The following is a 24,121-nucleotide window of genomic DNA, read 5'->3' as shown; positions in this document are numbered from 1 at the left end:
ATCTATTTGATTGTAGCCACTGTCATCATTAGAATTTCTATTATTATTGTCATTATTAATAATAAGCATAATACACACTCCCTTGTAAGGCAAATACTGTGAGTTTGTATTGTGTATGTGCTCCTACCTGGAGATGCATTTGGAGGACTCGGAATCATGGATTGATATCACAGAAGTCTTTCTTTTGCCTTAGCTGAGACCCAGATTTTCCATTCCAACTCTGCAGACTCGTTAGCTTCTGTCAGCAGCCTCACTGAAGCATACATTTGCTGAGTAAAGGGAGTTAGGCTTGAGAGAATGAATGGATTAGGTCATCCCACCACCACCTTTGGTTAAATAATTTAAGTTTTATGATACATTTTACGTTTTCTGGGTGTGTCTATGTGTGTTAGCTCATTTTCTCTCATAGCTGGGAGAGAAGTGATATACTTGGTAGAGGCAGCTCCATTTGCTTTCCCTCAGCTTTGGAACTTACTGTGTGTCCCAAAAGTTACAGACAGTTGTGTACCTCTGTATTTTCAACTAAGACATGGAGTAACAACAGTTCATAATTCACAAGGTTCTTAACGAAGGTAATGAGCAAACATGTAAAGTGCCTAGTATAGTAACTGACACATAGTCAGTGCTGAATATTAGAAACTATAGAGAAGCCCATGTTTTCTTCCCCATTTTATTCCTCAAATACTACCTTATGCCAATTAATTCTCACTTGACTCAAAAGAGGAGACTTGCTCAGGGTCACACAGCTAACAAATGGTGGAGCTGAGGCATGAGTTCAGGCTTCTGTTTTCTCATCTTCTGCTTTTCCTCGACACCAGCCTGCCCCTCATGTACCACTTCATAGTTCTAGGGCCGGTGATGTTTTCTCTAGGGAAGTGTTGTATTTCACAGGCTTCAAGGAATATGTACCAGCCTCTCTCAAGCAATTAAATTGCTAAAAAGAAACTATATTACTGGCATTTTATCTGGTGTTTAGAACCCAAAACACCTCTAAGTTTCATTCAACAATATTATATTCAACTTAACAGAAGAACATAATTGAATGAAACTTAGGACACTGAATCATTGGGATTTGTATCAGGGCCTTTTCTAGTTCAATTAGAGATCTTGAGTTTGGGGGCCAGTACTCAATTCTGAAATACTATTCGAGGCCAATGGTTCCCAAACTTGAGTGGGCACCAGAATCAACATGAGAAAAAAACTGAACAAAAGGGAACTCTGGGGGCATAGTGCCTAAGGCATTTGAGTGGTAACCAGAAGGCTGGCGGTTCAAACCCACTAGTCACTCCTCAGAAGGAAGGTTGGGCAGTGTACTTCCGTAGAGATACTGCCTCGGAAACCAAAGGCAGTTGCTAAGAGCCAGGATCGACTCAATGGCAGTGCCTAAGGCTTTATTAAAGCACAGATTCACCATGAGTTTTTGGGTCCATAGATGGAGGAGGGACCTGAGAATTCACATCTCTTTTCCATGTGATGCTGCTGCTGCTGGTCTGAGCACCATATTTTGAAAAACAGTGACTCAGACCAGGGGTCAGGAAACTTTGTCTGTAAAGGACCAGATAGTAAATATTTTATCCTTTGTGGGCCATATGGTCTCTGTCACTACTCAATTCTGCTGTTATAGCTTAAAAGCAGCCATAGACAATTATAAGTGAATAAGTATGGCTGTGTTCCAAATAACTTTTATTTATGAGCTCTGAAATTTGAATTTCATGTAATGTCACATGCTACAAAATTTTATTATTTTGATTTTTTTCAACCATTTACAAATGTAAAAACCATTTTTCGGTCATGAGGTGTACAATAACAAGGAGCAGGCCAGATTCTGCCCTTGGCCCATGGTTTGCCCTTCTTTAGACCATCCACCTTCACAGGGGTCTGTTATGCAGTTGTGGAATGTTGAGAATTTTTTAAACTATTGTTTTAATCATAAAAGTCATATAAGTGGATTTTAAAAAAATCTAACAGTATAGAAGAAAATTAAATAATCAAGACTTCTTGATTATTTAATTTTCTATATGAAATTCGGGAACTCTGGTAGCATAGTGTCTAAGGCACTTGACTGCTAACCAGAAGGCTGGTGGTTCAATCCCACCAGCCACTCCTTGAAAGGAAGATGGGGCAGTCTACTTATATAGTGATACTGCCTCGGAAACCCAAGGAGGGGTCACTATGAGTTGGGTCCGACTCAACAGAACATAACAACAACTACATATGAAATTTATATGAATATGAAATTATACATGAAATTTCTCCCGTCTATTACCCAGCCCCATCACAGGCTCCAAAAATAACCACTGTTGATAAATACTGATTTTCAGAAATTTTATAGACATATACAAGCTTATATAAATATATAGACCATTTTTACATTGGTAGGCTTATTTATATGTATTGCTCAGCACCTTTTTTCCCCTGACAATGGATTGTGACCTCTTCTCATATCAGTAAAGATGATTTAGCATATTCTTTTTAAAGCTCTATAATTTTCTGTTTTGTGAGTATGCCATAATATATTTAACAAGTTCTCTATTGATGGACATTTGGGTTGTTTCCCATTTTTTTCTATATCTTTACATGTTCATCATTGTACACATCCATGATAATATCTACTGGATCAAGTCTAGAAGACAAATTGCTGAGTCAAAAGATATGTACATTTAAAATTTAGATACATGTTTCTGAATTCCTACTGTGGGTACTTTATGATCCTATATTCGTTTTCTTTTGGAATTACACTACACTTTTGCCGTTCGGTCTTTCTCTGACTTGAGCATTCATCACAATGAATTTCAGTAGAATGCTTCACTGCATGTGAACTTAACACAGAGTAGTAATCCTAGGGAGAGCAAAAAGTGCAGCTGGCAATTTGTCCATGTTTCTTGGAAGGAAAATGGCATTAAAAAGTATAAAGCCATCAAAACAGTGCCCTGAATCCAGGGTCATCCAGGACATTGCCACATAAGGTACCACAAAAGAAATGTTTTTTTTTTTGTTTTTTTTTTCTTACAGACCTGGTACTTAGCAGATGTTTCTATATGATTGTTTACCATTAGAGTAAAGTATTCCATTGCCAAACATTCATGTAAACATGGTGTCAGCTAATAAATAAACTGTGCTACTGTTGTATAGAACTCAGAATACCACTGCTTTCCCTTCTATTTGGAGCTTTTTCTTTTTGAGCCAATAATGGATTAGAATAATGATTCAATAGATAACACAGCATCTTAAAGTGCCGCACTGTGTTAGGTTTTTTTTTTTACTAAAATGTATCTATTTCTGCTCACAGGTTGTCACAGAATTTTCTCTTCACTCAATCACATCTACTCACACAAGCAGTCAGGCAGTCAACAAAGAAGAAATTTCTTCTTCTGGAGACAAAGAAATACCTCACACAGTATAGTTTTGCCGGCTGCAGTTTCTCCAGCTCACCCAGTCCCTAAGGTACTGTATTGCCTCTCATCTGCTACTTTTTTCCAGCCAGCATAAAGGACGACTGCAGAAGCGATCAAATGCTTTTGCGTTTTTGATTTCTGGGGCATTCGAATCATAATTTTTAAACTTGGTTTGTGATGTAAACTGATGTGAGAAGTTTTAACATCCTGCAATTCTGTTACATTAATTCCTTAAAAAATGAAGGTCTGAGCTTCCTATTACTTAGCTCATTTCAAATTAAAATCTCCATCGTGAAATTTTCTCTATAAAATTTCTAACATGAAGGTTAAGCTACACATATGTAGTTTCCTAACTTTTTAAGAGAAAAAAAAAATAAATTATGAAATTAAGATTTTCCAAGAGAGATTACTTGAAATCAGTACACAGATATTTTTTCTAAAGCCTGCTCTTACAGTGTTCATGTTATTGATGGTATTGTCTTTGAATTGTTCTTAGGCTAAATTAAATCAAAGCATTTATCTGAAAAATCAGAGCATTTCTGATTTTTCAAAATGCAGCATAAAGGAGGTATGTGAATCATTTTGGAAGAACAAGAATGGCTAAAAGAAATATATATTTGTCACAAAGATCACTTGCTTTCCCCTTTATAAGCTTTTATTTTTTCACAGTGAGATACATTACTATATTATACAGGCAATCCCCCAGGCCATGAACATCTGACTTACATACAACCCGTACTTATGAATCAACCACCATAAAGCCTGGTATATTAAAAATGTGAGGTATATACCATGGTTCATGATAACAAGTGGGCTCTTCTTTGTGACGTCCATCAAAACATTATTATTGTTGTTGTTGTATTATGTTAAAGATGTTTTAGTGGATCTGGAAATGCTTCTTTAATACTTTTTATGATAGAAAGCTGCACTATATACTGTGTACTAAGCCAAACATTTGACTAACTGATGCTATATACGAACCTAATTATTCCAATTTACACGCAAATTCAACTTAAAGACAGATTTAGGAAAGGCACTTGTGGTGCTCCCAGGACTGCCTGTACTCCCTGAAGGTACGCGGAGCGTTTTTGTGCCAAAGGCTGACAAGCACAAGGGCCACGAGAGCCCAGAGCACATTCCTGCTCCGTTCAGGTCCAGCCATCAGAGCCAGGGCCAGCATTTGGTATTACTCACAAAACTGACATTTATTTCCTTAGTCAGAAAGAAAAAGAAATCTCCAGAGGAGTGAACTAAGTATTGTTTTAGAAATTCAGTGAAGACCCAACAGCCCTTCTGCCTGTAGCTATAACCTCACAACATCACTGAGGAGCCATAAGTGTGCAGATGCTTTGGGAGAGTCTGGTGATCACTGAGGGGTAAAGCTGTCGAGAGTGAATGCTCACACAGAACTGCGTAGTGGAAAGTAAGGCTTCGGCAGTACCTGGGTGAGAAAGGTCCATCTGAACATAGGAGTAAGCAGAGGCCCTCTAATCCTGCTTGATGTGCTTCATAAAGAGGAGAGCTTCAACCTCAGTCTTTCCAGAGTTCCTGTGATGTTTCAGCTGAATACTGTTATCTCCCTCAGCTTCCTGTCCCAAAATGCTATGCAGCCTGACTCTGCACTATTCAGCACGGCTTATGTAGTAGTTTCTGTAGTTTGTAAGGAGCTGTGCAAAACCTTGGAACTGAAACGAGCTCTGTGTATAAGATATTTATTTTCTATGTTCTGTCCATGGGTTTAATTAAGTATTATAGAATGTCTACAAGGATCAGAGTTGAATGTTTGGGTTTTTTGTTTTGTTTTGTTTTGTTTGATTTTGGCAAATGATGGAAGCATTCTAGGTAGTTTTATGTACTTGGCAGAAAAGGAAGAAATAGAAAGCTGTTATATTTTCGATCTCTGCTCCACACACATACACACACACACACATGCACACACACTCCCTTAGTTTGGGTATGTTCCAAAGTGTAAGAAAAGTATATGTGTAGTAAGCTTCAATGGACTTGGCAGTCAGCCTTTTTACATATATTCATTCAGAGAGGGTGTTGTGAGGTATCTTTTGCATAAATTTTATCTTTGTGGTAAGAAGATGAAAGTGCCCTTAATGAGCCATTTGGCAATTTGGAAGCTGGGTGCTATTTTTCATCAATGGCAATACATTTCTAATGGGGTTGGGAGGAGGAAGAAAAGAAAACTACTGTTTGTTTTGACCAGAAGTCTACTTCAGTCCATTTTGACTCAAAGCACAGTAAGGTTAAGGGACCATCCAGAGGCAGCACTAACAGGCCATGTGAAGTTCAAAAGGGCAGGGGAAGGAACCGGGGGCAGCCTGGAGGGTCTGTTGTGCTGGCTTCGGGAGGTCGGTGCTCCGGCAGGAAGGGCAGAGCTCCATGAAGCAGGAGGCTGTGTCGGAGAAAATGACCCCATTGTCGTGCGCTGGGTTCTGATCTTCATTTTCAATCCTTTTTCCTCAAGCACATAAAGAAGCCAGACTATGTGACGACAGGCATTGTACCCGACTGGGGAGACAGCATAGAAGTTAAGAATGAAGATCAGATTCAAGGGCTTCGTCAGGCTTGTCAGCTGGCCCGTCATGTCCTGCTCCTGGCTGGGAAGAGTTTAAAGGTGGTATCTCACCAAGCCTCAGAAGGACTCACATAAGGGACACCCCCCCCCCCATTTCTTCCCTTTCTCTTTAACCCTGCTTTTGTGCACACCTAATCTATTAAAAATTAAATAAGGCCTTGGGATGAGGGGAAGGGGAATTTTATTATTTTACATGTATATTCAATGGGTGCTATTAAATCCAAATTAAATTTGAAGTAGCTCAATTCTGGAGATACTTTTGACAGAATCGCCTTATCCAAGTTGATCAATGGTAGACAGTTTTGACTTTTGCCGCCTTACTCCTGCCTGTAGTTTCTGCTTTTATTCACTGTTGTTTCTGTGTGCCTGAAGAGCTGCTCTGCCTTGGCCTGTATCTCCTATTTTATTCCATTATCTCTGCAAAGAAAGATCAGACCAAGTACACAAAGCTATAGGTAGTATAACAACATAATTTTGTGCAACTGTTCTGCTACAAGATTTAGTTCTTTCACACTAATCTGAATTTAGGAGTGAGACTCAAAGATGAAATCCTTTACAGTGTCTGTGTAATAAACTTGTTAGAGCAAGATAACTAAGCATAATGTGAACATCAAATGATACAAAAGAAATTATTGAAGAAATAGTTAATTTTTCAATAAAGACTTTATTTTTTAGAATTTTTTTTAGTGATTTATGAGTTATTTAATTTTCCTTTAGTTTGAGAACAGTTGTATACCTTATAAACAACAACAACAAAAAAAACCCGACTGCCCTCAAGTGAATTCCAACTCATATTGACCCTACAGAACAAAGTAAACCCACCCTTCAGGATTTTCAAGGCTGTAATCTTTACAGAAAGGAGCTTTGGTGGTGCAGTAGTTAAATGCATTGGCTGCTAACCAAAAGGTTAGTGGTTTGAATGCACCACAAGCTCCATTGGAGAAGGGTGAAGCAGTCTTCTGCCCCTATGGGGTCATTCTACTCTGTCCTACAGAGTCACTATGAGTCCCAGTCAACTCAATGGCAGTGGTTTGGTTTGGGCTGTTTTTGGGAATCTTTACAGAAGCAGATTGCCACATCTTTCTCCTGCAGAGGAGCTGGTGGGTTCAAACAAATGACCTTCCAGTTCGCAGCCTAGTGCTTTAACCACTGCACCATCAGGTCTCCTGTATACCTTCTTCTAGTGAGGGGAAAATCTTTTTTTTATTATTATTATTAATTAATTTATTTAGCCATTAAGGAAATCAGATTTAGTGAAGAGCAAATGTCTGCAAGATATATCAGACTCACTTTTAAAAATGATGATCCATAATCTCTGTATCGTTGCTACAAAACCCGTGTAAATATTTCACTGAGAAAATAGGAGTGGTTGACCTACTTTCCAACTTTGTCATCTAAACTGAATACCTTTTAAGCTTTTATTTATATCCCTTAGTTAGCCTACAGTGCTAACCATTGATGAAGAGGAAAGAATTGCCAAAGAACATATTTTTTAAATCTGCAGGCTAAAAAGGAGTCATGTCATTTAATGACTTACAAATGATTTAAGGACCCCAGAGTTTGAAATTTCCATTTCCTAATAGTTATAACACCATCAAATACCCAAATGAATGTCAGAAAGCACAATTTAGGATTTTACCATTACTCATAATTAATTAAGATATTGTCCACAAGTTTATTGCAGTAAATTTATACAGTCTCAACTGGAAGTGCTATTGCTATTGGCATAGTCAATAAATACAGACAGTGTCTTCAACTGATGTTGTATAATTTCTTTATTTAATATTTTAGGTTGACATGACAACTGAAGAGATAGATGCTCTTGTTCACCAGGAAATCATCAGTCATAATGCCTACCCCTCACCTTTAGGCTATGGGGATTTTCCAAAATCTGTTTGTACCTCTGTAAACAACGTGCTATGTCATGGTATTCCTGACAGGTATTCATTTCTTAATAACATATTGTTGCTTTGAAAGCTAAAGCATGGAACTAAGATCTGTAACATATGTTGAAAGACACTTTAGTTTAATTGAAACCTACCTGCAAACTTCTAAAGTTGATTATGGTAAAGCAAAAAGTTTGAAGCACTTTGCTTCTAAATGGACATAACACCACCATTTAATGTTTTTAAAGTGATTGTGCATTAACTATTTCTTTTACCTTCTTTGATTTTAAGTACATGAATAGTCAAAATACAAATGTCGACAAATATTTGTTATCAACTATTGTTTGACTGTTTGAAAAATTAAGACAACTAATAAATTCAAACTCAAAAACAGGAGCTCTAGTGGCGTAGTGCCTCAGGAATTTGACTGCTAACCAGAAGGCTGGCGGTTCAAGCTCACCAGCCACTCCTTGGAAGGAAGATTGGGCAATCTTCTTCGGTAGTGATATCGCCTTGGAAACCCAAGGACAGGTCGCTATGAGTTGGATCCGACTCAACGACAACTAATAAGTACACCTTTTAAAAACAGTAGACTTTTAAACAATGGGAGTACATTTGTACTATGTGTTTCTTGCAAAAATGAATGTGACTAGCTAAAGTTAAAGATTAGACATAGTTATCCCATTTTTCCCTCTTCTCCTCCAAATTGTCATTGCGAACTTACTGGGCTTTGTGATAGTGGTCATCAGGCATTTCATCCTTTTATTGAAGTGTCTCTATCAACATTTTTTTTTTCTGTTTATGTTTCAGTCGACCTCTTCAGGATGGTGATATTATCAACATTGATGTCACGGTGAGTAAATCATATAAAAAATAGTCTTTGATCAACTTCAGAATTGCTGGTAGCAACAGGAAGAAGAGTAGACTGAAAATGTGAACTGCACCGATGGAAGGGCTGTTTACTTCTAGACCCAGACACAAGCAGCTGGTTTCCTTTTTTGTCTTTAACTCTGTGTTTATTCCAAGTACCCAGGCCTGAGTTGAATTTAGGGCTGGAATCAGATGCGCTGAGATCAATGTTGGCCTAAGTGAAATGTCAACCCAATCCTGCTATGTGTCATGTTTTTGAGAAGGTGTAATTGTTATTGATCCACTGTGTAGTTAATGCAGAGCACCACAGCACTGGGCAGCTGCTGAAGCTAGATATGTATGAGATGAGCTAACACGAAGAAAGCCAGCATTTTTCCTTCACTCTGCCAAGATTGATCTTCCTCTTCCTGCTGATTTTGAGTGGGGCCTGTCATTATCTTACTCTGTCATTAGGGGCTACATTGGCCTGTGTGTGTCAGTCTATTTGGACAGCAACTCTTTTGCTAGCAGTGTTCCCTAGATTTATTAAAATCCCTGAAGGTAACGTTGTGTTCCATTTCTGGTACAGAGAGACTTGAGCTCAACACATACAAACAGTGGTTTGCTCTGTGAACTTAAGTTTTCACAAATAGTTATTAGCCTTTCTTTTAAATAACAAGCCTAAGTAATTTTATATAGGAACTTCAAACTGAAGACATGCTAACCTTTTCTAATTTTCTTACCCTTTCATCATACATCTTTCATCTTACACCTTCTCCAACTTGGATTATCTGTGCTTTGATAGCTCATTTTATTTATTTATTTATTTATTTATTTATTTAAATTGTAATGATGCCTGTGGGTATGCAGGTCATAAATTTTGCACATCTGTTGATGAATAAATAACTTTTAAATAAATAACGTAAACAACTGATGAGAATTAGCTGTGATAGAGCTAATCAAGGAATACAGTTTCTATTATTATTAATGGAAATATTTTCAGTGATAGTCATTTTATATCCAAACCATGAAATTCAAATAGGGGTGGGAATGAGGTAAAAATAGGCACCTAATAGTTGAAGTCAGTTAGATTTTTAGTTGTTAAATTAATTCAACCTTTTTCTGTCATACCACTTTGTGTAAGGATATAGCCAAAGATCCTTTTCTTGCTGATATTTCCTGTATCATTTTGTCCTACTTAGAATACTTGAACATTTGCTTCATGTATATCCTGTTGATATCTTTTCAACTCAGAATCATAAGGAAGGAGGTATTTTATGAAGTGTACCTGAAATAAAGTCTTTTTCATGACATACTTTTCTCTTGGATTGTACCTGATTTTAGGGTTTTATATTTATTGTCTCACCTTATCACCTCCTATAAAATATTGCTGCTTTGAATGAAATCATGATACTCTTCCCCATGGCTTTCAATGTGTTCAGAGAATACTCAGTTTCTTTTCTAAGTTTTCTAAAGACTTTTAGTAAACAATTCCATTCATAACATCAAAATGATTTCACAATTGCAAAACTCATAAAGCAAAGTAAAATACTTTCAAGTGTCTAGAAATGAAATTAGAAGGAGTCAAGGAAATACAGAGATCAGTTCCTTAACAAATTGTATTACTTAAAATATCTATACTTTTATCAGAAAATACTCATTACATTTTTAGTTATTTACGTGTTTACGGGTATTGTATATTCCAAGAAGATAAGCTTCTTTCCCCCTTGAAAACCAAATGCTAAAAAAGGAAAAGACAATGAATGTGATGCCTAGAGTAGTTGCTCGATAAATATTTGTTAAACAAATGAAGTAGGAATCAAGAATAGGTTGTGGGTACAAATAATAATTATAGATAACTGCCCAGGCTTTCAAAAGTATTATATTTACATGTATATTGAATCTTTCAAGTAGTCATTTTGAAAGGTAGCAAATAACAATATGAAAAGGCAACTAGAGATTTTAGAAAATAATATATTTTTTTACTTAAATAGCAGTTATATAAATATTCACAGGTACAAAATTTTTTGAATAATTACTCTTATATTAGCAAATTTTATATGATTGTATGTAAAATAAAAGCTGGTACTTTTCTGGATTATAAAAGACTATGAATGGGAATAAATGTATAAAACACTACACTGTTGCAAGGTATTTAAAGCAATTTGATATATCTGAGGAAAAACCGAACTCAAAGTCAGTAGTCTGTCATATTAAACTAATCTTAGACAAGTTACTTGTCTGTGCCTCAGTTTCCTGACATAGAAGAAGAAGACATAATCAGGAAACTGGAAAATAACAAGTGTTATTTCCCATTGTGCAGAAATTGGAACCCTGGAATTCCATTACTGGGGGGAATGTATAGCTGCTGTGGAAAACAGTTTGGCAGTTCCTCAGAATGTAAAGCATAAAACTACTGTAAGACCCAACAACTCCACTCTTAGGTATATGCTCAAAAGACCTGAGAGCAGGAACCCTAACAGACACTTGCACACCATTGCTCATTGCACCATTATTCATGATAGCCAAAATTCTAATGGTGTACCTAAATGTTCACCAGCAGATGAATGGATGAACAAAATGTGGTATATACAGACAATGAAATACTATTCAGCCATAAAGAGAAAATGAAGTTCTTATACATGGATGAACCTTGAAAACATTATGCTTAGTAAAATAAGTCAGACACCAGAGGACAAATATTGTATGATCCCCTCCATATGAACTATGTAGACTAGACAATGCATTGACATAGAAAGTCTGTTAGTGGGGGAGGGAGGAATGAGGAGTTACTACTTCATGGATACTGAGCTTCTGTTTGGGGTGATGAAAAAGTTTTGAAAATGGATAATGGTGATGGTTATAAAACTTTGCAAATATAACTAATGTCACTGGATAGTACATTTAAAATAGTTAAAATGACAAAGTTTGTGTGTTGTCTATATTTTACCATAATAACATTATTTTAAAAAAAGGGAAGATATAAAAAAGATCTTTCCTAGTTTTCTTACAGTTTTTTTAAAATAATTTACAGATTTAGTAAATCAGTATCAAAACAGACAAAAAAAAAGATAAATATATTTTCACACAGTTTCTGCATTCTATGTCTTGAGAAAGAAAATTGATGAAAAATAAGTAAACAGGAAGAATACACAAAATAGTAAATTCCATGATTCAAAGGATCAGTACTCAACCTGTCTCCTCCGCCTGCTATATTTATTATAGTGTGTGGTAATCATTAATTTTTATATTGAATCTGGCATCTTTCAAGATCCTACAGAACCTTCTGAATCCTTAGACTACTACATTATGTTTTCTGTAACTTTACTTTTAAGCTTATTTTGTTACATTCTAATTCTGAAAAAAAAACATGCATAGTGTTTTCTATTAGCACTATGCTGTCTGGAACATTAGGAGCTCTGGTGGCACAGTGGTTAAAGTATTCTACTGCTAACCAAAAAGTCAGTGGTTTGAACCCACCAGTTGCTTCCCAGGAGGAAATGTGGCAGTCTGCTTCTGTAAAGATTTACAGCCTTGGAAACCCCATGGAGTAGTTCTACTCTGTCCTGTAGATAAAGTCACTCTGAGTCGGAATTGACTTGATGATAGTGGGTTTATCTGGGACATTTTATTAAGATTTCATTTCTAGACATAGTATTTTTCTATAACATATTTAATACCTATATCAAACCACATCCGGTTCTTGGAACTAAATTCTCCTACTGTCTGTTTTAATGTTAACATGTCCATCTTATTTCTTCTCCTCATTATAAATCACTTCCAAGTGTAAAACTGGTAAATAAAAGAGCTAACAAATCTTTGTGACATTGAAGAAATGTTACTATGTTAAGTAATTCTTGGTTCTTCAAACCTCTTGTGGTAATTGTGGGTCAGTATCTTTGGTCACTAGTTTTTACATGTATAGTTTTGTCTGCTAAAGTAAAGAATCAAAATGTTACAGCAGCATTCCTAATCATAACAGTCAATTTTGTTTTAAGTGTTGCAGTATCACTGCATGGCTGCATCTTTTTAATTTCTGCAAGGTTTCACCATTTCTACATCTACATAGATACAGGTATAGGTAAACTTGAGAGTAATCCTGGGAGGATGAGCCACGTGAATGAATTTACTAAATGTATCAGTAACACAATTTATACTTTAGGAGAGTAGATCTTTAAACAAGGAAATATTTTTAAATTTTTCCCTGTGTTTAGGTTTACTACAATGGCTACCATGGGGACACCTCTGAAACATTTTTGGTGGGCAATGTGGATGAATATGGTAAAAAGCTAGTGGAGGTTGCCAGGAGGTGTAGAGATGAAGCAATTGCAGCTTGCAGAGCAGGGGCTCCCTTCTCAGTAATTGGAAACACGATCAGGTAAGCCTTACACTGACAAGTAAAGGGAGGGTTGGCAAATGGTACAAAGGTTATTGGTGGCTTGGTATAAAGTTGATGACATGTTTTATGATTCAGAACCATCATTTCAGTCTGCTATCAGTTTGTGAACTGCCAAGCTGCAATGTTGTTACCCTAGGTTGTTTTTTTTTTTTTTTTTAGAAAGGTTTTTTTAAAAATGAATTATACTAGGGTCAGCAAAGAAGCTTATAGGAGCAGCAAGCAATATGTATATGGTTGCTTTCACTTCAGCTCATCACATTGGTCTTTAGAGTACCTTTACTCAAAATCACACCAAATCTGGAAGATAGTACCTAAGAATGGGCTAAGTATCCCAACCCTTGGATGATAAGAGAGGTAGAAGGCTAAATTTTAGTAAAGGAACGAAGCAGTATATATCCCCATAATATAAAGATTTTTAAAAACGTTAGCTCAAGGCTTACCTTTCAAACTAGTGTGTTAACAAACAGTCTGAAAGCATGATCCGTGCCCTTTTTGGGTCTGGTTCATATTTCTTGTAAACCATTGTTTATTGTTTATTTCCCACACAGTATTCCTTGCTTGCTTTCTGAGTGCATGTGTATTTTCTGAATTCAAGATTTTCCTTTGTAATCTGTTACCTACTTTTAGAATTTTTTCCCCCTATAACTGTTTTCAAGTAGACATGTAGTGTCTGTGTTTTCATTTAAAAGTACATAAGGCATTTTGTTAAAGATGATCACATCAGTTCCCTTTAAAGTACTGTTCTCATTAATATGAACCATTGAATACTTCCCATTTACCTAAAGGATGGAAGGCTTAGTCACCTTGAAAAGATACTGCCTACCTCCCCACCCCCACCCCTGTAAGCCTTCAAATACTTTAAGAAAAAAAGCAGTAAAATATCAGTTAAATGTATTTATAGCTTTAAAAATATTGTAACAGTATCTGAATCAAACTTTAGTAAAATCTCTTTGGGTTATATCTGAGAAGCTTTTATTGAAGACTTTGAACAAAATTGTGTTTTTGACAGTTTTAAATTATAGGCTAACTAGCCTGGGAAAAAAGGATAGTGTCTCTCTGTTCTTTCATAGGAAATGTTGAATCAGACCCCTACTGGGAAAAGAAATTTAATGCATATCTCACTATCTTACTGTCCATGAATATAATAGAAATGAATTCAAAATGCAGTTTTATTTTTGCAAATGGGATGAGTCGATAGATGCACCTCATATTTTTGAACACCTAGGGTTCAACAAATTCACTGGTGGTGCTCTTGCATTTTAACAAAATTTATTCTTCAGTCGAAGGGGGCAGAGAACACTGGATTCTTATTCAAGCATTCTATCGAGCTCTGCATTCATGGCTGTGTCTAAAGGGCATGTCAGCCTTTGATTCTCTCTGAGAGGTAATTATCCTTTTCCTGTCACGGAACAACAAATGATAGCTAACTACAGAGGCACATTTGCAGTAGTCACATTCATCAACTGCAGAAAAAAAAATTCAATTTAATTGTGCAACACAGCTGCACATGGGCTTTTGAGCATTTCTGTTGTTCTCCCTGTCTCGCTATTCCTCCCTCCAGATCTATTTTTTAAACTTTTTTTCTAGTTATTTTTTCCCCTTTTTGTCTCTTCTTCCATTTTTACTCTCTGTACTTTCTTGTTAAAGTAATTTTCCTTTGTGGCTCTCATTCTTTTTTCCCCATTGAAGGCTATGAATGTAGAAAATTATCACAATTACTCATATAATTGAGCCTCTTTGTAGCAAGTGCAACTCCAGTAGCCTTTCTCCATCATGAAAATGGTTTCATTATAGGGTTTTTCATATTCTCTGACACCATCTACACAGAGGAACAGGCGTGCAGATGAGATGTACTAGGAACAGGCTAGATCAGTAAGGTCACAGTAGGAATAATTAGCTCTGCTATGGAAAGAGCATCTAGGCCTTTTACTGCTACATAAATGTACTGTCCGTGGCTTTTAGTCACAAAAAAACTTACTAACAAATGGAGCTCCCGCCTACTACTTTGAAAAAAAGATTTGTATCAACACTACAATTTTCCATCATTAAGACTAATAACACAGAGCCTAGTATACATCAAGGGGAATAAAAAGAAAAATCTCACATTCAAGTGGCGGCTGGGTGCTGACCTTTGTTCCCTTTTTTTGTGTACGACTTAACTCTTTACAAAAAAGAGCCACACGCCACACCAACATGCAGGTGAACTCCAGCTAGTACTAGCAAAGCATAGCATTCAGTCGGAAAATCTGATAAATCTCCATGCAGGATAATGCATTTCATTACATATTCACTGCATTAATTTCTAGCTACGTTAAAAAAGAAGAAGAAGAGTAGAATTGAAAGTGACATTGGATTTTAGCTATCTGGATGCCGTGGTCAGTTTGCACAGAGTACAGATTTGCATGTACAAGCTCCTTTGAAAACCTGATCAGTCCCAACAACTGCACTTACAAAACTATGCGGAAAATAATAGACAATGAACTTTTTACTTTTGCCCTAATGCATTTCATTATTTAGATGGTTTGTATCTGCCGTTGGGGAGGAAACTGCCCCTAATTCTAACTAATGTTTGTTCTGATGCATTAAAAGCAAGTGTTTCTGGGCATCTATTATTTTGCCTTTTCTTATTCAAGCAAAATCTTAAGGGAGTAAATAAACAAACATTGACCACCTTTAAACCAAAACTACTTGGAACCATTACAGACTGAAGGTTTACAAACACCTTTCAACTCCGTCCTGTTTAAGATATTCACCATCTTTTACATAGCTTCTCTCTGCTGATACCCCACGAAAAGAACATCCAGGCATCTTTTGTTGGTGTTATTATGTTACCAAAAACCTAGAGTGCTTTATAGGAAATCTTGAAACTCTCTGAAACCCGAAAGATAGGATGATGCCTCTGAAGAAGTATCGGCAAAAATAGTTTAATGACCAGAGTTTTCCATGTGCCCTTTTGCTTTGTAAGGGATGACTGGTGATCTTTAGGTTACAGTGTTATTACCCACTCTACTTCCATTTGTTTTAAAGTATTCCTTGAGCCGTATTTTTGCAATTGTCTTTAGAGGACATGATTCGTACATATGTGAATATTGTGGATGTGTAGATGCATGCATCACAAATATGTGACAAGTCCATCAAAAATAATTTAAACTTATAGTTGTAAATGTCATGATGAAAGTATCAATAAATGGTTTTTAATGTTTGATTCGTAAGTATATGTTTTGATATTAATTTAGAACAATATAAAGCAGATTTTTTAAAATAATCTCTTTCTATTAGATTATGCACATTTAAACAATAAGTGGCTCAGGCAAAATAAGTCATTTTAATGTCATCTGTGATGGATTTTTCTTGACAGCTACTGTAAATTACAATTACACTGCTTCTCTCAGCACATGAAAGTAAGCATTGCAATAAATTATCTTTTATTTCAATCCATCATGTCTGCTTTTCAGAAACAGAAAACCTCAAATAAAAGTTCAACACAATTGTAAGAAAAATACAGTAATTTTTGATCCAGTTTGAAACAACAACAACAAAAAAAGTGCCATTCTTTTGGAAAACAGTCGTTGGCTTTCAAAAATATTACTAATTGTACTTAAACATTCCTTGTCATTAGAGGGAATCCCTGAACTTGTGAATTCCTTCAGTCAAAAACCACTGCTTTAAAAAAAATCTGCAAACCTTAAAGTGAAATTCCATAATTTACACAATCCCTTGAGATTCTTTAATTAGAAAGGACATCCATCTGGAGATTAGTGTTGTTTGAGATGCATGAAAAAACAATAATAAAACTGTTTCTGGGTACGTTTTCACTTCCTTATAAAAGTATGTCCTTCAGTATAGTGCTCCTTTCCCTTCTTGGAGAACATGTTCTTAGTCTTGGAAATGTAGTTGAAGTTTATCTAAACATTTCAATTGAATACAACTGCCTTATGAAAGAAAATTACATTGAAGAAAATGGTCATGAGATGAAATTCCTTAAAAGGTATTTTTCTTTCAACTCTAAATATAACTGAAATATGTATAATAACCTAAATCAACCAAACCCACTGCCATTGAATCAATTCCAACTCACAGCTACCCTATAGGACACAGTTGAACTGCCTCATAGGGTTTCCAAGGCTATAAATCTTTACGGAAGCAGACTGCCTCATCTTTCTCCCCCAGAGCGGCTGGTGGGTTCAAACTTCTGACCTTTTGCTTATCAGCCCAATGCCTTAGCCACTGCACCACCAGAGCTCCCGAAATATGTATAATAGTACAGTATAATTGAAAAGTTTACAAACTACCTTTATATACCTACTATCCCCTCTCCTTTCCTCCTTCTTCCCAAATATTCTGTATGAAATACTTCAAACAATTACTGTGCTCAGGCTCTTGGGTAGATGTACTGTTGTAGAGACAGTTAACAGAAATCAGAACAGAAAAGTTAATACCCAAAGAGCTCTTTTCAATAGATTTCACCAGATTTCATCAATGAAATGTCCAAGGCACGAAGACCACTGTTCCCAGAAACGAATGATGGCTATGATGGCTGGAGTTGGGGAACAGTTCCACCATTTCTTGGGCACTCCCGTCTGCTCAGCTGTTCCCATTTTCCCCATTGTGCCAGTCAAGAGGGGCACATGTACCCACCTTTCCATGCCACGAGTGATGTAACCAATAATTGTTAGTGTCAGAGGAGTGGAATTTACTGCCACAAGTCTCTTGGATTGTCTCTGTGAAGTAGGATTTAAACCCTACAATCAGGTAAATGATTGTGTGCTCCTGGAGTATCCCCAAATAGAAAAAAGGGCATGACTGGGATCAGTAATTAGGAACATTAATGAGATTTTATCCCTTTTAGTTCCAGTAAATATGTGTTAAAAACTAACTACCAATCCAAAAGGAAAATACCCTGAAAAGTAGACAGAAGTGTATACTTAGCTCCTGGGAATCAAGCACTGAGATGGGCAGATGGCGCTCAGCCACGGGCCTGAGGGAAATGCGTCCTGTGCTCTTCCTCTCTCTACCCAGCTGTGAAATCCTCTGACCTTTGCATCCATGATGCATATATTCTATGATACTCCTTTAACCAGAAGTTCCAGCAGGACCCAAGGAGTGAGTTGTTGTAGGAGAATGCCCTCAGATCTCTTTAGCTACCTAGTAATTGCACAGCTTCTTTTATGAAAAGGAATGAGAGGTATAATGGGTTGGGGGGCATTCCTCAGAGTGGGATTTCTTCCTCTTCTTGCATCAGAAATTAAAATGAAAATTGCTATTGTAACTCACATTTAAGATGTAGGTATGATGCCTGCCAATCAGATCCTTAATAATGATAATTAAAAAAAAAAAAAAAGTTGTGTTGTTTAAAGAAATTAAGAGAACATTTATATTGAATGCTCTGAGAATCACCGAGGTGTGTTGGGACTGAACTAACATAATTTACAGTTCAGGTAGAACCCATGCTTGTAAAAATACAGAGAGATTATATCTTATTTAATAATGTCTTTCATCCTCTATGTACTTCACATCCTCAGTTCATAATCTGAAATTGTGTGGTACAAGTAGAAATACCTTGGAAAAGGCGTTATACCTCTTGCCTAAAGCATAATGACCCACAGAAATAACCCTAACCATATAGAGTAACTTGAGAGAGAAAAACTTTAAGACTTATCATTCCTGTCCCCAACATATGCATAGTTTACCTATTTCTGTGCTGTTAGTTAAATGGTAATAAGTATGAATGAAAGACTGCTCATCTGCTGGTTATAGTGACATCCCAGTCTAAGGGAAGATATCTTACAGGTCTGCAGATGATGATTAAATATGTATGGAGAAAATAATATAGACACAAATACTCACATAGCTGCTGGCTAATTGAGTTCATGGTAAACTAAACCTAGGGTCTGCTAGAGACTCTAGTTTAGGATCAAAGCCCATAGGTTTCATTAAGAATTAAAATAATAATCCTGTAAATCCCAATTCATGGCTATGGTTAGCATTAAGGGCAATATGCACTTCCTCCATATGAAAATATGAATTGTTAATGGAATATATGTTCTTATCTTTCCAGTGCTTTCATGTCACATGATTTCAAAAACAGTTTTTCAGCTTTGTAGGTGAAGATTTTAGAGTTGGAGTCTATGTGCTAGATTTCATTTATATGGGTTAGATGGAACTCAAAATATTTGCATAGTGAAATAACGAATCATTAAGAACTGGAAATCCCAACACTAGCTTCTTTTAGTGTCACAGTGATTAAAAAGCATTTTTTAAATAAATTTTGGTAATGGTGTAGGTCATGAGTAGAACTCCTAAATGATCACAAAGTTTTGGAGTTTCAAGAATTTTTGCACACACAAAAAAATGGCAAAGCAGTATTGTGTGTGTCTATTTGTATAATGTACAATGTTTTGAAATAGGCCAGTGGATGGCACACAACAACAGCAAAAAGGATCATAAATAAGGAAGTCACATTTATTTCTTGATTATAATTTTTTTCTGTTTAGTTCCCAAGTTAGTTGTAATTTGCACAGTCCTTTTGTGAAACCCCTTACAAACCAGGAATGTTTTTATGACCTGTATTTTATGCACATGTATCTTGATTATGTATTTTCATTCTACTTAAGTGTGCATGCATACATTTTGTTGTCTAAAAGTGGCCTTATCTGAATGCTATACTAACATAAATGAAGCAAATTACTGTTAGACACATACCTTCTTGTTTCATATATCCAAAGAAAGTTATTACAAGCAATAGCAAAAAGTATTTAAATGATTCCAGAACAGTGAAAACATATTAATGTCATCATCTGACTAAATGTATCTGATTTTATTTTTCAAATAATATTTTTTAAATTTACAAGCAAACAGAAGATTTCTTATTAAATGTCTTACCTCATTATTTAAATTAGGTACTACGGAAATCCTAGATGACTTTTGTAGGTAAATTATCACTTTTTTCCCACAAGTACATTTAAGTAGAGCATAAGTGATTATCATTTATATAGTTTTAAATTTAATAACATTTTATTGTGTCTTAGGTGAAAGTTTACACAGCAAATTAGGTTCCCCTTTAACAATTTTTATACAAATTGTTTCATGCCATTGGTTTACAGTTTTTACAATGTGTTAGTATTGTCATTATTTCTATTCTGTTTGGTCTGTTTCCATTGATCTAGCTTCCCTTTCCCTCCTTACTTTCTCTCCTTTGTTTTTGGGTAAATCTTGACTGTTTGAAGGGAGCACATTAGTCATGAGTAATATTGTTTATTTTGTAAGCCATTCTATTATTTGGCTGAAGGGTAACCCACAGAGATAGCTTTAATTCTATGTTCAAGAGTTATTTTAGGGTGATAGTCTTAGGGGTTCCTGTAGTCTATTTTGGTCCAGTGGTAGGTCTGGCCTTTTTAAGGAATTTGGGTTTTGTTCTGTATTTTCCTTCCATTCTATCAGGGACCTTTTATTATGGTATCCTTGGTCAGAAGGTCAGCACTGGTAGCTGGGCACCATCTAGTTCTTCTGGTCTGAAGTTTAAAGAGGTTGTAGTTTTTGTGAGCTATTAGCCCTGTCAATTGGTTTCTTCTTTAATCCTTTGATATCTATCATTCTCTTTTGCTCCATAGGAATAAAGACCAATAGTTGTATCTTAGTCAAAGAATATTTTTAAATGACTTTGTTTTATCTAAGGCACTCTGGTGGTGTAGTATTTAAGGCATTTGGCTGCTAACCAAAAGGTTGGTGGTTTGAACCCACCAGCCACTCTGCAGAAGAAAGATGAGGTGATCTGCTACCATAAAATTTACAGCTTGAAAACCCAACAGGGGTCACTATGAGTTGGAATCAACTCAATGGCAGTGAGTTTGTTTTTTTGTTTTTTATTTGGTTTTATCTAATTATGCATTAAAAACTATTCTAAATTAATTATCATGTTTGGTCACTTTCAAAGCCGCATAACTCATCAGAATGGTTTGCAAGTCTGTCCACATTTTGTTGGACATGGAATAGGATCTTACTTTCATGGACATCCAGAAATTTGGCATCATGGTAAGTTATTTGGGAAGCTATTTGTTGAATGGATTCAAGATAAAACCGTTTTGCTCCTGAAACTCTTTCTCTGGCTTTGAGTCCACATTATCATTTGGAGGTGGGAAGGTAGGGGGGTGGGAAAGATGTATTTAATCTTAACCAGCACTTTACTATGTTACTGGATTAGAGCCCAGCAGTTTCAATTCCAAAATAAGATTTTGCTTTTTGTCTCCTCCTGAAGGATGTGTGGCTGGAAAGCACAAGGGATATTTGTCTAGAAAAAGTTAGTAAAAACAAAACCCCCCTGCATCAATGTCCCACCAGCATGCACATATGACTGTTTTCTGTTTTTCTTTTTCTACCCTCTTTTCTAACCACTGACTGTTGTGGTTAGACTTCATCACATCCCACACAGCACTGACAGCTGATATATGTAGCAGCATGTGCTCTTTAGTGATTTAGAAATTGTACCCCACCCCCGTGTTCCTTCCCCAGAACTTGTTTTTCACTGCTTGGTGTGCACCCCTACAGTAAAAACGTAGGGGTGGGCCAGAGGGGTGAGAGGACGCCTTTAGAGTAGGAAGCAGCTTTATGGAGTGCCCTGCTTAGCAGGGCACTGGACAAGAACCAGAGGAAAGTCCCGGGGTCTTGACCCATGAGCTTGGTTGGCTATTTCCCACCCATTCTGCTGCCTAGAACCCACCACTGGAGGATCCCTGGAGACCTAGCAGGTCGGCACTCCCTTAACACCAAAGCCCCACCTGAGGTGGCTCAGAAGAGGGTAAGCAGGAGGGAAGAAAGGGCCTTTCAACTCTGCCTCCTACCCAGCCCCAAAGCCTGGAGTTATTTCAGAAGTTGCAGACCCCCTGCCCCTGCCTTCTGCTCTAACTTGAACAGGGGTGGCTGCCCTCAGGTTGCACTCACTCCCTTGGGGAAGCCTGACTTCCTTCTTTTTGAGATAGAGTGGGTGAGGCATGGATGGGACAGAAGACCCAGTGAAGCCATGTGTGAGCCAGGCATGTGTATGAAATACCTGATCTGCTCTCGTGTGCCTTGGCAGGTCCTTCCGAGGGTGTGTGACCCACGCAGGGACTGCAACAGCTGAGGCCCAGGAGCTGGGTACTTCACCCCAGTGAGAGCCACCCCGGAACTCTAGAAGCCTCCACTTGCCATCTCCCCCAAAAGAAAAGAAAGAAAATGACTGAGTTTTTTGAGTGTCCCCCCATTGTGTTTCTTTCTGTCTCCTGATCTCTTATGCCCCTTACCCCGTGTTTTTTTTTTGTTTTGTTTTGTTTTGTTTTGCAGCAAACGACAATGACCTGCTCATGGAGGAGGGCATGGCGTTCACCATAGGTCAGTGTCTTCCGCGGTGGCTCTAGGAGCTGAAGCGGCATGCTGGTCTAGGCCAGGCAGTCCCGTGAAGGGCTAATAAAGCAATCAGCTTAATTAAATAATTCGGATGCATAGTAAATCTGATTATATAATATCCTCAAGCCCATCTTCCTAAATCAGATACTTACCGACACATTTGGGAAACGGCAGCCGTCCAACCTCTAATTCTGTTACCAGCGTAATGTGATGTTTTTGTTTTTGTTATTCCTTAACGCCCAGTAACTAGGGGCGATTATGTCCCTTGCTCCCTGTCAGCAAGTGGCATGTACTCTCTGGAGGCCCGTTCCTGGCTGGTCATGTGATTGGTGTCACCTCCAGATTCCAATCACCCAGGGGCACGAAGGCACCATATTTCTGACTGTGGGACTTAATGGAGAAGCAATTAGAGTGAAATAAGAAAATTGTTATTTGCTGATTAATGAACATTTTGAGCATGTTTTTAAAATTCAAATATTAAAAAAAAAAAAACTGGCTGGTATTTATAAGAGGGACTGGTGTTTGGGCGGTTGTTATCCACAGGGTCCTAATTAAGGCTTGATTAAAATGCCCTTCTTTAAAAAATTACGAACTAGGCAACTTCATACATTTTTGAAAGCCGTAGCGTTTCCTCTTCCTACTGTTTAGTTTGTAGAATTCTGTGTAAGCAACATCAATTATCAGCCCTTACAAGACGACAACATGAACCCGAGGGGGGAGCGCGTGGGGGGGGTGAACCTTCTTACTCTCTTTTTTTGATCATCAGCCGAAATAATGTTTGACAAGAATCTGATGAGGTCACTGCAGTAAATATTTTTCCTCTTCCAGAGCCAATCATCACCGAGGGGTCCCCTGAATTTAGAGTCCTGGAGGACGCTTGGACTGCCGTCTCCCTAGACAATCAAAGGTGTTGGCATTCTGCCCTGTTGCTTTCCAATTGTTTGTGAAGGGAAGACTCCCCCACCGGCACCGGCGAGCTGCTGCCCGCGGCCCGCGAGGCTCGCGCGCGACCTGACCGCCGCCGTGTGTGTTTCAGGTCCGCCCAGTTCGAGCACACCGTTCTCATCACGTCGAGGGGCGCGCAGATCCTGACCAAACTCCCCCACGAGACCTGATGCCCGAGGGGCGCGGCCACACGACACCTTTTTTCCTAAATTGTTGGAAGCCAACTGGAGAAGTTTTGAAAGTCACGGGTGATCGGCGGCTTGCGCGATAACCTACCCAGTGCCTAATGAAGAGTCTTCGAGAAACGCAGTGGGGATTAGGGACAGTTGGGGACGCAGAGCTGAAGCCCTGCCTGGCGGCCCTCGTTTGGAGCTGAGAGGTTTCCAGAAGGAGTAGGCTTTTCTTTCTCTTGTCCTGTCTCTGCCGGAGTAAAAACCTTCGCCTCTTAACCATTGTGTCTGCGCTTTTTGCATCTCTGACAGTTATTTGGAGGGAATGGTGGGTGGTTAATTTTGTAGTCTGAACGTTTCACAGTCGCACGCGCACGCCGAAAGAAAAGCCCGAACCTCGTTGTTAGCTGGGATTTTTTTTTTTTTTTTTTTTTTTTTTTAATCTTTCCCCCTCTTGGGGCTCCCATGTTGGCCGGCCCGGGGGCGCTGGCAGGGGTCAGCGCCTGCCC

The 24,121-nt window shown here is 37.6% G+C and overlaps 1 protein-coding gene across 1 annotated transcript; it reads left to right on the top strand.

Annotated features, from left to right (window-relative positions):
• The first annotated feature begins 3,267 nt into the window (after window positions 1-3,267).
• Window positions 3,268-23,612, top strand: METAP1D (methionyl aminopeptidase type 1D, mitochondrial). Its single transcript, XM_007952912.1, has 9 exons — window positions 3,268-3,444; window positions 5,872-6,021; window positions 7,774-7,922; window positions 8,679-8,721; window positions 12,932-13,095; window positions 21,050-21,147; window positions 22,435-22,482; window positions 23,326-23,404; window positions 23,534-23,612. The coding sequence occupies exons 1-9, from the start codon at window positions 3,268-3,270 to the stop codon at window positions 23,610-23,612; spliced, it is 987 nt and encodes a 328-aa protein (XP_007951103.1).
• Window positions 23,613-24,121: the final 509 nt, after the last annotated feature.

Source organism: Orycteropus afer, unplaced genomic scaffold, assembly GCF_000298275.1.
Source record: "Orycteropus afer afer isolate SDZICR_OR568_19922 unplaced genomic scaffold, OryAfe1.0 scaffold00001, whole genome shotgun sequence".
In the NCBI taxonomy this organism is placed as follows: domain Eukaryota; kingdom Metazoa; phylum Chordata; class Mammalia; order Tubulidentata; family Orycteropodidae; genus Orycteropus; species Orycteropus afer.
The sequence above is the reverse complement of the archived record's forward strand: the minus strand, read 5'-3'. Positions and strand labels throughout refer to the sequence as shown.